This window comes from Hypanus sabinus, chromosome 13, assembly GCF_030144855.1.
Source record: "Hypanus sabinus isolate sHypSab1 chromosome 13, sHypSab1.hap1, whole genome shotgun sequence".
Classification (NCBI taxonomy): Eukaryota; Metazoa; Chordata; class Chondrichthyes; order Myliobatiformes; family Dasyatidae; genus Hypanus; species Hypanus sabinus.
In genome coordinates, this window is record NC_082718.1 from 16375349 (window position 1) to 16390644 (window position 15296).

The 15296-nt window shown below is 37.8% G+C and overlaps 1 protein-coding gene across 9 annotated transcripts in view; it reads right to left on the reverse strand.

The window, feature by feature from the left end:
* Window positions 1–15296, reverse strand: part of kmt2e (lysine (K)-specific methyltransferase 2E) — a 125950-nt gene that overhangs the window by 97609 nt on the left and 13045 nt on the right. For 8 of the 9 annotated variants that reach the window (XR_009515321.1, XM_059987175.1, XM_059987178.1 and 5 more), the window contains exon 2: window positions 1457–1641. Coding sequence is in view for 8 of the 9 variants with exons in the window: in XM_059987175.1 (XP_059843158.1) it covers window positions 1457–1527 (71 nt within the window). In the remaining variant the exon portion in view is untranslated. The remainder of the gene's footprint in view (window positions 1–1456; window positions 1642–15296) is intronic. The other variant, XM_059987174.1, reaches the window with a different exon arrangement.

Below are 15296 nucleotides of genomic sequence, written 5' to 3' on the forward strand. Positions count from 1 at the left end.
GTACTTGGATAGAAAATGTGGCGAGGGTTGCTGGCCTAATGTGGGCAAGTTGATATCTGCCACAGGCAGCATGGACAAGGTGGGCCAAATGGACCCCATTTCTGTCTGTACATTTGTATTTGAACAAATATGTATGGAATTACATACACTGGTATTACTCTATTGCTCAAGAATGTCTCCTGAGGTGGTAGCACTCAAAGGCATGCAAAATGTTTACTTGCACTGCATATGGCACACACTATCTTGGACAACCTAAGAACTAAGAGAGATTATAAACGCTGAGAGCAAATATATAAGATGAGTAACTTTTCAACAGATACTCCATTGCATAGCTTCTTGTGTCATACTATTCCTACTTGTAATAGACCTCCAAATATACAGCTGAAAAGTTATGTTTTTAATTAAAACTCTGTATTCACCCTGGTGGAGGGTTGTATAATTTACATTTCTAAATTGGTTTCAATGGGGACTTCCTCAAGTGGAAAATTATGTACACCTGCAAAGCAGTGGATGACAAATTTCAACCATTTCTGACCAAACTACTTTAGCTTTTTGTCCCTCTCCAGTGGGAAGGTTACTTGTTAGCTTATGGTCACTGCATTTTTGCTAGGTTATGACTTTTGGCTAAAGCTCCCATCACTACCCTACACCAAGGAAGTTGGAGCCATATTAAAAAAAAGATCTAGGGGTATCACACATCTTCGAGGGCAAAATGGTAACACCATGGTGTTATGCACTCATTGTTCAGAAGAGACCATGGGTTGGTTTTTAAACAACTATTTAGTCTGAACTCTGGAGGGTCAGGAAGGCTTCCCCAGGGTTCAGCAAGGATTTTTAACACTTCCACATCCCCAAGTTAATTCCAGACTCTCTAGTGGTTAATTTCAATAGACCTGGCAGAGCTTAGAACATTTACAAATATCACACATGGCCCCATTGTTAAGATGTCCTCAATGTCTCCGGACACTTCAAATCACAGACATTATGGCTCTGTCTGAATCATTCCAGATCCCTGTATGGCGTCCATTATTACCAAAAATAATATCGGTTCAAACTTATGAATAAAGTTAAGTACAAGTGCACATCCTCAATATAAATAACAATGAGAACTTATATCAAATCTGATCATTCCCATAATTAATTTATGAAATAAGGCTTCAGCTTTGTTCATTGTGTTACGTTTCCCTAGAGAAAGACAATAAGCAGTCCATACTGGACACATTGACATGTGTTTCTAAATATCAGAAGTGATAATGAAGTAAAGACAATGACCAATTTAAAATTATATCTATGATTGTAAAAGTAAATTTTGTAGAACTTAATATTCCAAAATTCCTTAAGAAATAAACTAAATATAGTTCAGCACATACATATTTGGTAATATTTTAAAATCATTATAGGGAAATGACAATTCTTAAATTTACAATATATAATTGACAACCATAAAATTGCTTACTCTGACCCTGCAGCCATTTCCAAATATAAGGATTCCGTTGTGTCAAACCCAATTGGGATCACTATGCTCATGACGTTCGCTGCTGATACAATCGATTTCTACGGAGTCCTACACATTGGCATCCAAAACACTGGGGCATGCCAGCCACAGTGCTCATTGCAAACATCTAAGTGCATCCACAAAACCTGTAAAATAACCACAGAAGTGTTAAACTTAACAGCATTTCCATTACTTTTAACCAAATTTCAAGCCAAGTAACATCAAGCTCTTAACAAAGTTACTCCAATGCAGTAATTCAGTGTCGGAAATATTCTGATCAGATCTAAGACAGTAACTCTGTCTTCTCACATGAATTACTGAAGAAATTAACTTTATTGTGGTATGTTTCTTACTATACACCCTCAACGGAATTCAAGTGATGGCACTTAAATTTTAAAAAACATGATAAAAGCTATTCAGATGTGTTTTTTTTTATTAAACTGACTGTTTAACAAATTACACACATTTTCCCCAATTTCATATCATAGGAATAACTGCTGAAATGTATTTGTAATCACTGAGACCTTCTCGGGAAGGCTGCTCACGGTAATAGTAATCCCCCATTGCTTTGATCAAGGCAATTTTTTTTCTCTGTACCATTTAGATCTCTTCCCATTATTTGCAGATAGTAATATGGGATCATTAAAAAGTAAAGTAAGTCAGCAATAATTTTGCAACTCCCCTCACAACTATGAAATAGTTCTCCAGCTAGAATTGACAGAAGGTGCACCAATATAATTTCTTATCCAGAGTCTATGAAAAGAAAAAGGTCCAACTTATCATGTTGCTAATTTACTTCTGTAAATTACATTACAGTATACAATTCTATTGGTCACATAAAATTTGGGAAATGTAGATATTATTTAAGTTATTTATTTAGAGATACAGCGCAGAACATCCTTCCAGCCCAAAGAGCCCAACACCCCAGCAACCCACCTATTTAACTGTTGCATAATCACAGGACATTTTACAATTACCTATTAGCTACTAAGCAGTACATCTTTGGAATGTGAGAAGACACTGGAGCACTTGGAGGAAACCCACACGATTCATGGAGAAAATGTACAAATACAGATACTGATGGAATTGCACTCCGAAATCTGAAATGTCCTGAGCTGTAATAGGGTCACGCTAACCACTACACTACCCTGGCACCCATATTTGATTTGATAAAGCGATAACATAAAGGGCAGTTAAATTAGTTTAATGATTCAGAACCTATTCCTGGATAGCCTGGATAGTTTAAGAATATCTCACCTGGAAAAATCTACACAGACTACAGTTGCAGCCAATTTTGTTAGGTATTTGCTGGGATCCATCTTCAAAATAATCAATCTCTCAAAAAAATAATAAGTCATGCCTCACAGCTCGAGACTGGCTTTCACCCTGCCCTTCACTGCTACTTGTAAGCATGTGGATTTTTGTGCACTCTCAACCCTCCCCCCGCACCACCGCTCCAGTACTTCCATTTCCTTCTACATCATGAAGCCACTTAAGTTGCTAGGCTAATTGACAAACTACTACCTATGTAGATGAGTAGTCAGACAACGTACACACTGCTGGTCTGAGACTATCAGAGTTATTTATTGCATCCAGTGCTCCCAGTTGCAGTCCCCTCCACATTGGTAAGATCTGACACAGAATGGGGACCACATCATTGGGCACCTTTGCTGCAACTGTCACAACAGCAGGATTACCCAGTGGCCATCCATTTTAATTCCACCACATTCTTACACAGACATGTCTGTCCACAGCCTCTATTTCCACAACGAAGTCAGGTGCAGATTAGAGGACTAATTCCTCATATTCTATCCTGATAGTCTCCAACTTGACGGCAGGAACTTTGATGTCTGTAACTTCTGGTAACTATTCCTCTCTGTTCCCACCACCACACGTGTTTTCCCTCATTCTGGTGGCTCTCTCACCCCTCTTGTTACCCTCCCATGGCCCTGTGATGTACCATCATTTCCTCTGGTTCTCCTTCCTTTAGTACCTACAAGTACTTGGGGATGCACCTGGACGACAGAGTTGAGTGCAGCACCAACACAGAGACTGCGTACGAGAAGGGCCAGAGTTGCCTCTACTTCCTGAGGAGATTGAGGTTCTTTGGAATATGTAGGCCTCTCCTGCACATGTTCTATCAGTTTCTTGTCGCCAGTGGTATGTTTTGGGCAATGGCATCAACACGGGTGATGCCAACAGGCTTAATAAACTGATTAGAAAGACTGGCTCTGTTATAGCAGTCAAACTGGACACACTGGAGGCTGTAGTAGAACAAAGGACCCTATGGAAAATCCTGGCAATTCTGGATGATGTTTTTCACACTCTGCATGTCATCTTGGCTGAACAGATAAGTAATAGACTAAGACAGCTGTGCTACTCCAAAGAGCACTACATGAGGTCATTCTTACCCTCGGCCATTAGGGTCTACGAGTTAACTTATATCCGGGGAAGTGATGATCTCCTCCTGTTGGATTGTTTGTGGTAACTAATACTTTATTCTACTTCTCTTCTAATATTTGTATCTGTGCACTGTAATGCTACTGTGACACTATAATTTCCTTTGAGGTCAATAAAGTATCTATCCTTTATTCCATGTTCTTCTGCCCTCTCCTATCAGATTCTTTCTTCTTCAGCCCTTTATCTATTCTACCTATCACCTCCGAGATTCACACATCATTCCTTTTCAACACACCACCCCGCACCCACTTAACTTCCCATTCACCTGGACTCATCTAACACTTGCTAGCTTGTGATCTCTTCCCCCCCCCCCACCCATCCCCCTATTATCCTGGCCCTCGTCCATTTCCTTTCAGTCTTGCAAACAGTCTCGATCCAAAATGTATACCGTTCCACTCCCTCCATTGATGATGCCTGACCTTCTGAATTCCTTCAGCATTTTGTATATGTAGCTCAAGATTTCCAGCATTTACAAATTTCCTGTGTCTTCATAAGGCAAATCCATTACATGTAATGAGAAAAAATAGACTATCACTTTTAATTGCACACATTTAAAGATAGTGGTTTGTTTTTTTTTTTACACAGAACACCAGATAACTCCACTGTTGTTTGAAGCGCGAAGAAATTTTATGTTAATCCAAAATGGCAATCTGGACCTGAGTATAGTAGCCAACACAAACAACAGTAACCCCATCATTGCAAAACTGATTTGGTATTGTATTTAAACTGTCACATGCCAGAAAAACAGCATGAAAAGATAATGATAACATTAACCACTGGAAACGTGATAACAATACAGGCAACCCTTGTGCTTCACTCTTCAAGATACAGAAATTCATCTTTACAGAATTCACAAATCTTTACCATTAGATTAACAGATATGAAATAAATTCCACTCTCATGCATTTGCAGGAAGTATATGAATCAAATATTTTCCCTAAATTGCATTATTATGCAATATTTTACATATTATATGGCTTTGCATTACAGATAATTACAATACGAAATGTTTTCTAGATGGCACTTCCCACCACTCATATTGTTAAAATGCTCATGGAAAACGTACCGCCTGTTTTTTCATACTTCAAATATGGCATTCATATAGTTTAGAAAAGTAATAAAGACAATCTTTTGACATTGACTACCTAGAGACCGATTATCAATGATTGGCATTTTCCCAAGCTATACAGTACTGTGTAAGTCTAAGTCACATATACATAGCTAGAGTGCCTAAGACTCTTGCACAGTACAGTATTTGTCAATGTGGAGCAGAGAGCAAGCTGGTAAATCTGGCGAGAGCAAATGATATTGGGAATAGTAAGGGTGGAGTGCTGCAGCAGGGGTGTGGGACAGGTGACAGAGGTGTGCTGGGTTGGGGGATAGTGTAGGTACAGACACATCCAGCCCTCAAGACAACAGGCAAGGTCATTTGATTCCAAACAATTGCTTTATTGATCATTCTAGAATGTCGCTCTGGTGCTTTTGCACAGTACTGTACATCTTCAAAAAAATCCAGGTTCAATTTCTGTTTGCAGACATAGAAATTACATAATCTAAACCATTCAAATGGAGCAATGCCTCAAAGTGGCAGCATCCATAATTTAGACCCCCACCATCCAGGAAATGCTACCTTCTCATTGCTATCAGTGAGGAGGTACAGGAGCCTGAAGGCACATACTCAACAATTCAGGAATAGCTTCTTCCTCTCTGCTAACAGATTTCTGAATGGACTACCTTACTACTTTTTGTTTCTCTTTTTGCACTATTAATCAAAGTTTAATATATATATATATACATACATACATACACACACACACAAGACATGCTGCAATTGACAGTTTTTTTATGTATTACAATTTACTGTTGCCACAAATTTCATGACATACTTCAGTGATATTAAACCTTGATTCTGATTCTAATTCTGAAGGAAATGTAAAAAAAAACAATTGTATAAACCAGGGCTGTGAATATGACCCTAAACTAAGTAGCAGCGGACAAGGTTCAACTGCATGCAAAAGTAAGGATATGGAAAAGGGAAGGAGAGGTTATGGAAGTTTCCAGAACAAAGAACAAACGTAAAGATTTTTACTCCTCATGTATGTGATGGATGTAAGAAATAAAGTCAATTCAATAGAGAGAAAGTTTAGAAATTGTAAGAGTTTAACTTCTGGTAACATGGAGACAAAATTGAAAAGGATGATGAATACAGTTCTGAAGATATTATATGAAATACCTTGTGGAGCAGTCTCAATGGACCAATTGGTCTAATTCTTCTCCGTTATCTTATGAAATAACATAGATGATCTTGTTGTGCAGTTAGAAATGAGCAAATATGACAATGTGGACATCACTAAGTCAAGGCTGAGAAGATCATGGTACGGACCTTAGCAACCATGGATACACATGATATCCAAAGGGTGGCCATTGTTGGTAAAAAAAAAATATTAAATCAAATACTTGGAAAGATGTGACATGTGATCAGAAGATGTAGGATCCCTGTGTGAGAGTTAATAAACTGCAAAGGGAAAAGGACCCCGATGATACAGTACAGTAGCCCAGATATGGGGGTATAAATTACAAAAGGAGATAGAAAAGGTATGTAAAAAGGGAGTATTACTGTGCTGATCTGGATTTCAACATGCAGGTTGAAAATTGGGTTGGTGCTGAATCCCAAGACAAGTAATCTGTAGAATGTCTACGAGATGGCTTTTTTAGACCAACTTGTGGTTGAGCGCAATAAGGAAAAGGCAATTCCAAATTGGGTGTGGTGTAATGAACCAGATTTGATAAGGTAGTTCAGGCAAAGGAACCCATAGGAGGCAGTGACCATAATATGATAGAATTCGCCCCACCCTTTGAGAGGGAGACGCTAAAATAAGATCTATTGATGTTACAGTGGAGTAATGAGGACCACAGAGGCATGAGAGAGGAGATGGCCAAAGTTGACTGGAAGGGTGACAGCAGAGCAGCAATGGCTGGCGGTGCAGGGAGAAATTCGGACGATGCAGGATCAGTTCATCTCAAAGAGGAAGCATTCTAAAGGGTGGATGAGGCAACCCATGGCTGACATGGGAACTCAAAAACAAAAAGCAAAAGAGCTTGAACAATACAACAAAAAAAAAAGCGGGAAGTTGAGGGATTGGGAAATTTTAAAAAAAACAGAAGGCAACTAGAAAAGAAATAAGGAAAGAAAAGATGAAATGCAAAGATAAGCTCACCAATAATTTACAAGAGGATAACAAATGTTTTTCAGCTATATAAAGAGTAAAACATAGGCAGTACTGGATATTGGACTTGGAAAATGACGCTGGAAAGGTAGTAATGGGGGGGGTGGGGAACAAAGAAATAGCAGATAAATTCAATAAGTATTTTGCATTCTGGAAGGTGCCAGCAATATGCCAGAAATTTGAGAGTGTCAGGGGATAGGTGAGCACAGCTGTAGGCCGCATCAAAAGTGGTGATGAACCAGCATACAGGAGGGAGATGGAATCTTTGACTGAGTAGTGTCATAAAAACCTCTCAATCAATATCAGCAAGACCAAGGAACTGATAGTAGACTTCTGGAAAGGGAAATCAGAGGTCTATGAACCAATAATCATCAGAAAATCAGAGGTGGAGAGGGTCAGTAACTTTAAATTCCTAGGTGTTACTATCTCAGAGGAACTGTCCTGAACCCATCAATAAATGTAACTACAAAGAAAGCACAATGACGTCTGTACTTCCTTAGGAGTATGCAGAGATTCAGCATGACATCAAAAATTCTGACAAACTTCTATAGATGTGTAGTGGAATGCATTACATTACATAACATGCATTACAGCCTGGTGTGGGAAGACCAAGGCCTTTGAATGGAAAAGATAAAAAGTAATGGCCCAGTACATTATGGGTAAAGTCCTCCCTACCATTTGGCACATCTACATGAAATAATGTTTTAGGGAAGTAGCACCCATCACCCAGGCTATGCTCTTTTCTCACTGCTTCCATCAGGGTGAAGGTACAAGTGCCTCAGGACTTGCACCACCAGGTTCAGGAACACTTACTACCCCTCAACCTACAAGCTCTTGAACAAAAGAGGATAACTACACTCACCTATTGAGATGTTCCCACAACAAATCTCATTTTAAGGACTCTTATCTTGTTATTTCATGCTCTCGTTATTAATTGCTATTTATTTGTATTTGCATTTTCAGTTTGTTGTCTTCTATGCTCTACTTGATCTTTCATTGATCGTGTTTACAGTTACTATTCTATAGATTTGCTGAGTATGTCTACAGGAGGAGGGATCTCAGGATTGTGTGTGGTGACATACATGTACCGATATTAAAATATACTTTGAACTTTGTAACTAAGGAGAAGTTGCTTGGTCTGAAGATAGGTGAGTCACCAGAAGAGGTAGATGAAGATACTGTGGAGGCATTAGTAGTGATCTTTCAAGATTTCTAGGTTCTGGAATGGATCCAGAGGATTGAAAAATTACAAATATCACTCCACTCTCAAGCTGTGCCAGGTTGGTTAGGGAGCAGTGTGGACAAGATATTATAGGACAATTAACATGACCTCAGTGATTGGCAAGATGTTAGATCCCATTATTAAGGATGAGGTTTTGGGGTACTTGGAGGCACATGATAAAATATGGCTTAGTGGGAATAAAGGGGGCCTTTTCTGTTTGGCTGCCGGTGACTAGTGGTAATCCACATTGTTGATTTTGGGACCGCTTCTTTCATATTAAATGTCAATGACCTGGATGACAGAATTGATAGCTTTGTGGCCAATATATAGATTGTTTGAGGGCCAGGCAGTGCTGAGGAAGCAGGGAGTCTGCAGAAGGACTTGGGACAAATTAGGAAAATACAGAAAGTAACAGATAGAGTACAGTATAGGGAAGCATGTAGTCATGCACTGGTAAAAGGAATAAAGGTATAGACTATTTTTTAAACTAGGAGCAAATTCAGAAATCACAGCTGCACAGGGACTTGGGAGTCCTTGTGCATAATCCCTAGAGGTTACCTTGCAGGTTGAATCAATAGTAAGGAAAGCAACTGCAATGTTAGCATTCATTTCTAGAGGACCAGAATATTAAAGCAATGATGTAATGCTGAGGCTTTATAAGACATTGGTCAGACCACATTTGGAGTATTGACAGCAGTTTTGAACCTTATCTATGAAAGGATGTGCCTACTTTGGAACGTTTGATGATTCTGGGCCTGAATTGAGAGGAGTTTAGAAGAATAAATAAGGGAGGGGATCTCACTGAAATCTAGCAAATATTGAAAGGCCTAAATAAAATGAATGTTGAGAGGATGTTTTCAATAGTGGGGGAGTTTAGGAACTGAGGACACAGCCTCAGAATACAAGGACATTCCTTTAGAACAGAGACAAGGTGGAATTTCTTTAGCCAGAGGGTGGTGAATCTCTGGAATTCATTGCCACAGATGGCTGTGTGAGCCAAATCATTGGGTATATTTACAGAGGTTATTAAGTTCTTGATTAGTAAGGGCATAAAAGGTTACAAGGAGAGTGAGCAGAATAGAGTTGAGTGGAATAAAAATCAGCCATAATAGAATAGCAGAACAGATTCAATATGCCAAATGGCCTAATTGTGCTCCCATGTCTTGTGGTCAAATACAAACTGAACAAGTCAATAAAGAGATACAAAAATAAAACACAAAGCACGAAAGAAGAAAAATGTAAAAAGGAGGAAGCATTAGGGAAAAAAAACACGGTGAGACATGGCTAGCAGAATATAATGTGAAAAAAGTGGAAGAGAAATAAACAGTGATAAAACAATAACCATTTAATTCCTAAATATTGACAATTAGACTTAAGTTATTAACAAAATTAAATGAAACTTTACATGGCTACTTAACAATGCTAAATGAATCTCTGCAGTGTTTAATTCTTTCACAAAACAACAAAAGCCAATACATTTTTCAATAAAATTTGTTACAAAATACAAACAAAAAAAAAATCACTACTAGAAGGTAAGTCTGCCATAAGGTGTGGAAATCCTGGGCTCACTATAGTACAGAAAGCTTATTAAGTAAAATAATATGCAAGATCTTATTTGCGACTGCATTTTCACAAGCAATACGCTTTCCCCTTTAATATTAATTTCTTGGTCTCTTACACGCATGGGCTTTTAACATGAATGTGAATAAACACTAAAGCAGTCTATTTTATGGTCTTCAACCCTGTAACCTAAATTACACGATATTCAATTCCTGCAAGACCACTAACTAAATTCTTTAATGCTTGCCAACTTTTAGACATCAAAAATACTCATCAAAAGCCACCTTTTGTTTGTCAAAAACATAAGTGGATCTTTTGTACACTGTATTGTGAACTAATTCAATTCAAATATAAATGACTAATTGTTAGTAAAAAATGCACTATTTTAGAAAAATATTTCACTCTTAAACATTCTAACTACTGAAAGCAGAACTCTGGCAGCTTGGTCTTCAGGCATCCTAAATTTGTTCAATCTATTTTATTGCAACTTGAACTGACAGATCATTCTCAATCAAGAGTTTAAAGGCAAGTATCACAAGCATGTCCTTATATCCTATATGGTATTTGAAGCCAAACCCAAAATAAATTTGCAACAAGACTGTGATAAACATGTACAGTCACTGTCTTTTAATTCAATACCTTGATGGTGAAGTCAATTTTAGAATTGTTCATAAAAGCTGGATTATGAACACAGGAATTAGGAGCAAAGGTGGAGTAATTGAATCTTTCAATGTGCCCCAACATTCAATTAGATCATGTCTGATCTGATGGTAATATCAATGTCTCCTTCCCAGCTACTTAGGTAATCTTTTACCCCCTTACTCATCAAACATCTATCTACATCTAATGAGGCTCTTCAACTCTATACATGACTATTCCAATAAACCTGGAATAGTCTTTCATTCTAATCTCGATTAACATTAAGTTATTTAAAAACATTGCCAGTCAAGTCTTATCTCATAACCATACCCTAGTTTACATGAACTATTATTTATTAAGGCATCTGAATCAATACAGAACTCTTTAAAACATGAGTACCAACTATTTCAGCAGTAACTGATTTCCCAGAGGTAGGAAGATTTCCAAATAATCAGTTAAACTGGAATTACTCCACTTCTGATATAACCTCAGGGAAGAATCCTTCATCATTCAGTTTCTTTTTTTCAAAAATTTCACTCTTACAGACAATTGTTATTCCCATTAGTGGTGTTCATATAAATGAGTATTACAACCTGGAATTTTGATCAATTTAACTGAGAATTTTTATTTGTAAATCATGTCCTTTTTATTTTACAGTACAGCCCAAAAAAAGCAGAGAAAAATTGTAAAGCATGAAAAACTAAAAATTCAAAAACTGAAATGTCAGCAGTTCAAATGTACTCATCCTACCTTTGCTCAGTACCTAGTTGTTCCACCTCTCACAGCTAATACAGCCAATAGTCGTTTTTGCATAAGTCTCTATTAGCTTTACACAATGGGATAGAGCAAGATTTGCCCATTCTTCCTTGTAAAATTGCTCAACCTGGGGAGCGGCGGTGGACAGGAATCCTGAGGTGTTTGCAGAGATGCTCAATCTAGTCAAAAATCTGACTGGGCCACTAAAGGAAATAATTTTTTTTCCATTTGAAGCCACTCCACAGTAGCTCTGGCAGTACGCTTTGGGTTGTACTGCTGAAAGACAAACTTCCTCTCCAGTTTAAGAAACTAGTAGGATTTTATCCCAAGACCTCTCCGTATTTAGTAGCATTCATCTTCTTATCAATCCTGACTATATTTCCAGTTCCTGCTGCAGAAAAGCATTCCTATAGCTTGATGCTACCTCCACCATACTTTACAGTAAGGATGATGTTACCTGGCTGATGCACAGTACTAGATTTATGCAACACACACTGCTTAGTGTTGAGGCCAAAAAAATTCCACTTTAGCCTCATCTGGCCACAGGACCTCCTTCCACATCTTTACAGTACCTTCTATGTAACACTTTACAAATTCTTTACAGACAAGGATATGCTTTTTTTAGCCCGGGCTTCTTCCTTGCCACTCTTCCAAAAATACCTTTTTTGTGCAAGGCATTTGAAATTGTGCAGCCATGAACTTCATCTCTAATAGAGCTGGACAGCTCACTGAAGAGTGACTGTTGGTGTTACAGCAGCCTCTCTTACAAATGTCATTCTTCTCCAGCAACTAAGTTTAGAGGGGCGGCCTGACCTAGGCAGTGTAACTGTGATTTCATAGCTTTTCCATTTTTTAATGATTTACTGCACTGTGGTGGAGAATACCTTGGAAAGTTTGGTGCCTTTGAGATGGTCTTGTACCCATCCCCAGATCTGTGCTTCTCTATTTATCATTTCCCTGGCTTGTCTTGAATGCTCTCTTGTTTTCATTTTGGTTTGGTCTGTTGAAAATATATCATACAGCTGGACCTTTCAGAAAAAGGGGGTATTTATTCTTACAAAATCATTGAAAACATGATTTTAGATATCAACAGGTTGGATCAGTTGGTAAGGTAATACTGTTTACTGCACCTGAGAAAAGTTAGCATGGTAATCACAAAGGGGATGGATATTTTTCAGCCTCACTATTTTGGTTTTTAATTTTTAGTAAATTGTTGACAGGCTTTGGAATTTTTCTTCTGATTTGACAAGATGCACAATGTTTTATAGATTAGCTCAAAAAAGTACTACTTCAATACATATTAAATTTAGAAAATGAGACAGTAAAATGTGAAAATAGCTGTAGGGGTGAATACTTTTCAAGGCACTGTATACAGACTATTGATATTTACAAAAAAAAATTTTAGTTTCCTAATTCACAAAAAACAGAAATCTGTAAAACTAACATAGAAATCTCAGGATTTGCGTGACTAGGACTCTTTTTTCAGTGTTCATTAAAACATCCTCATATCCTTCCAATACTGAACGTCTGGTCACACAAAATTGAGCTGCTTCATCCTGTTTCATACCAAGATCTTCATTACTAAAGTACTCTAGATCCAGGTGAGGTAATTGAAAACACTCATTTTTACATTTCCTTGTGGCCTGATCTTGGAACCACCATAACTCCGCATTCTTCTGGCAGCTCATGTACCTATTTGCTTCCTTACACATCACTTCACCACAACTTCACCAGCCTACAATGAATACATGGGAATACTTCATTAAATTTGAATACTTCTCCACATTTTTCTTCTCAAGTTTCTTAAAACCAAATTCTTTAATCAAACTTCTCATTTCCCTACGACTCCATCCCAATTCTTTGGCTTCATGTCCATTATTGTTTGATGGCAATTGTTTCAAACCTTTATTCCATGATAAAATATAAAAGTACAGAATTTCAATTAAAAGTGTGTTTACTCAGAGTTGTAAGATGTGGGAGCCCAAAATTACAAGTAACTAAAAGGAATAGCATGGTGCATTTACAAACCCCATTTCCAGAAAAGTTGGGATATTTTCCAAAATGCAAAATAAACAAAAATCTGTGATACATATGTTAATTCACGTGAACCTTTATTTAACTGACAAAAGTACAAAGAAAAGATTTTCAATAGTTTTACTGACAACTTAATTGTATTTTGTAAATATACACAAATTTAGAATTTGATGGCTGCAACACACTCAACAAAAGTTGGGACAGAGACATGTTTACCATTGTGTTACATCACCTTTCCTTTTAATAACACTTTTTAATCTCTTTGGAACTGAGGATACTAATTGTAGTAGATTTGCAATTGGAAATTTTGTCCATTCTTGCTTGATATAAGACTTCAGCTGCTCAACAGTCCGTGGTCTCCATTGTCTGATTCTCCTCTTCATGATGCACCATACATTTTCAATAGGAGATAGATCTGGACTGGCAGCAGGCCAGTCAAACACACGTACTCTGTGTCTACAAAGCCACGCAGTTGTAGCCCATGCAGAATGTGGTCTGCAATTGTCCTGCTGAAATAAGCATGGATGTCCCGGGAAGAGAGGTCGCCTTGATGGCAATATATGTCTCTCTAAAATCCTAATATACGCCTCAGAGTCAATGGTACCTTCACATACATGCAACTCACCCATGCCGTGGGCACTGATACACCCCCATACCATCACAGATGCTGGCTTTTGCACCTTTAGCTGATAACAATGAAGATGGTCATTTTCATCTTTGGCACGGAGAACTCGACGCCCGTTTTTTCCGAAAATTAGCTGAAACGTGGACTCATCTGACCACAACACATGGTTCCACAGTCTTTCAGTCCATCTGAGATGAGCTCGGGCCCAGAGAACTTGCCGGCGTTTCTGCATAGAGTTGATGTATGGCTTCCTCCTTGCGTAATACAGTTTCAAGTTGCATTTCTGGATGCAGCGATGGACTGTGTTAAGTGACAATGATTTTCCAAAGTACTCCCGAGCCCAGGTGGCTATAGTTGTCACAGTAGCATGACGGTTTCTTAGGCAGTGCCGCCTGAGGGTTCGAAGATCACGCACATTCAACAGTGGTTTCCAACCTTGCCCTTTGCACACTGAGATGTCTCTGCATTCTCTGAATCTTTTCATAATATTATGTACTGTAGATGTTGAAAGACCTAAATTCTCTGCAATCTTGCGTTGGGAAATGTTCCTTTTGAACTGACTAACAATTCTCTCACGAATTTTGGCACAAAGGGGTGAGCCACGACCCATCCTTGTTTGCAAAGACTGAGCCTTTGATGGATGCTACTTTTATACCTAGTCATGATACCTCACCTGCTACCAATTAGCCTGCTTAACGTGGAGTCTTAAATATTCTGTGCACTTTTCAATCTTATTTAAACTATGTCTCAACTTTTGTTGAGTGTGTTGCAGCCATCAAATTCTAAATTTGTGTATATTTACAAAATACAATTATGTTGGTCAGTAAAACTACTGAAAATCTTTTCTTTGTGCTTTTGTCAGTTAAATAAAGGTTCACGTGAATTAACATATCACAGATTTTTGTTTTTATTGCATTTTGGAAAATATCCCAACTTTCCTGGAAATGGGGTTTGTAACAGGAAATTATATTAAAAACATGAGAGAAAGGAATAGGAATCTGTTTTCAGGATAAGATGAAATTGGGAGATTTGTGGGGGATATTTACACTGATTGAATACTACTGATATTATTTATAATTGCTGGAATGGGATACATTGGAAAGGATTTGTTAAAAAATCATCTGGAAATTCATTCTGATTTTAAATAAACGATACTACATTCTCCACTTTATAGATAATTTTGCTCATTGTATTAGACATAAATAATTTAAAAATGAAACTTCTTTAAAAACTTTATTTTTAAGTACATAGAAAAGCCAGATAATCAGAAAAGTCAAG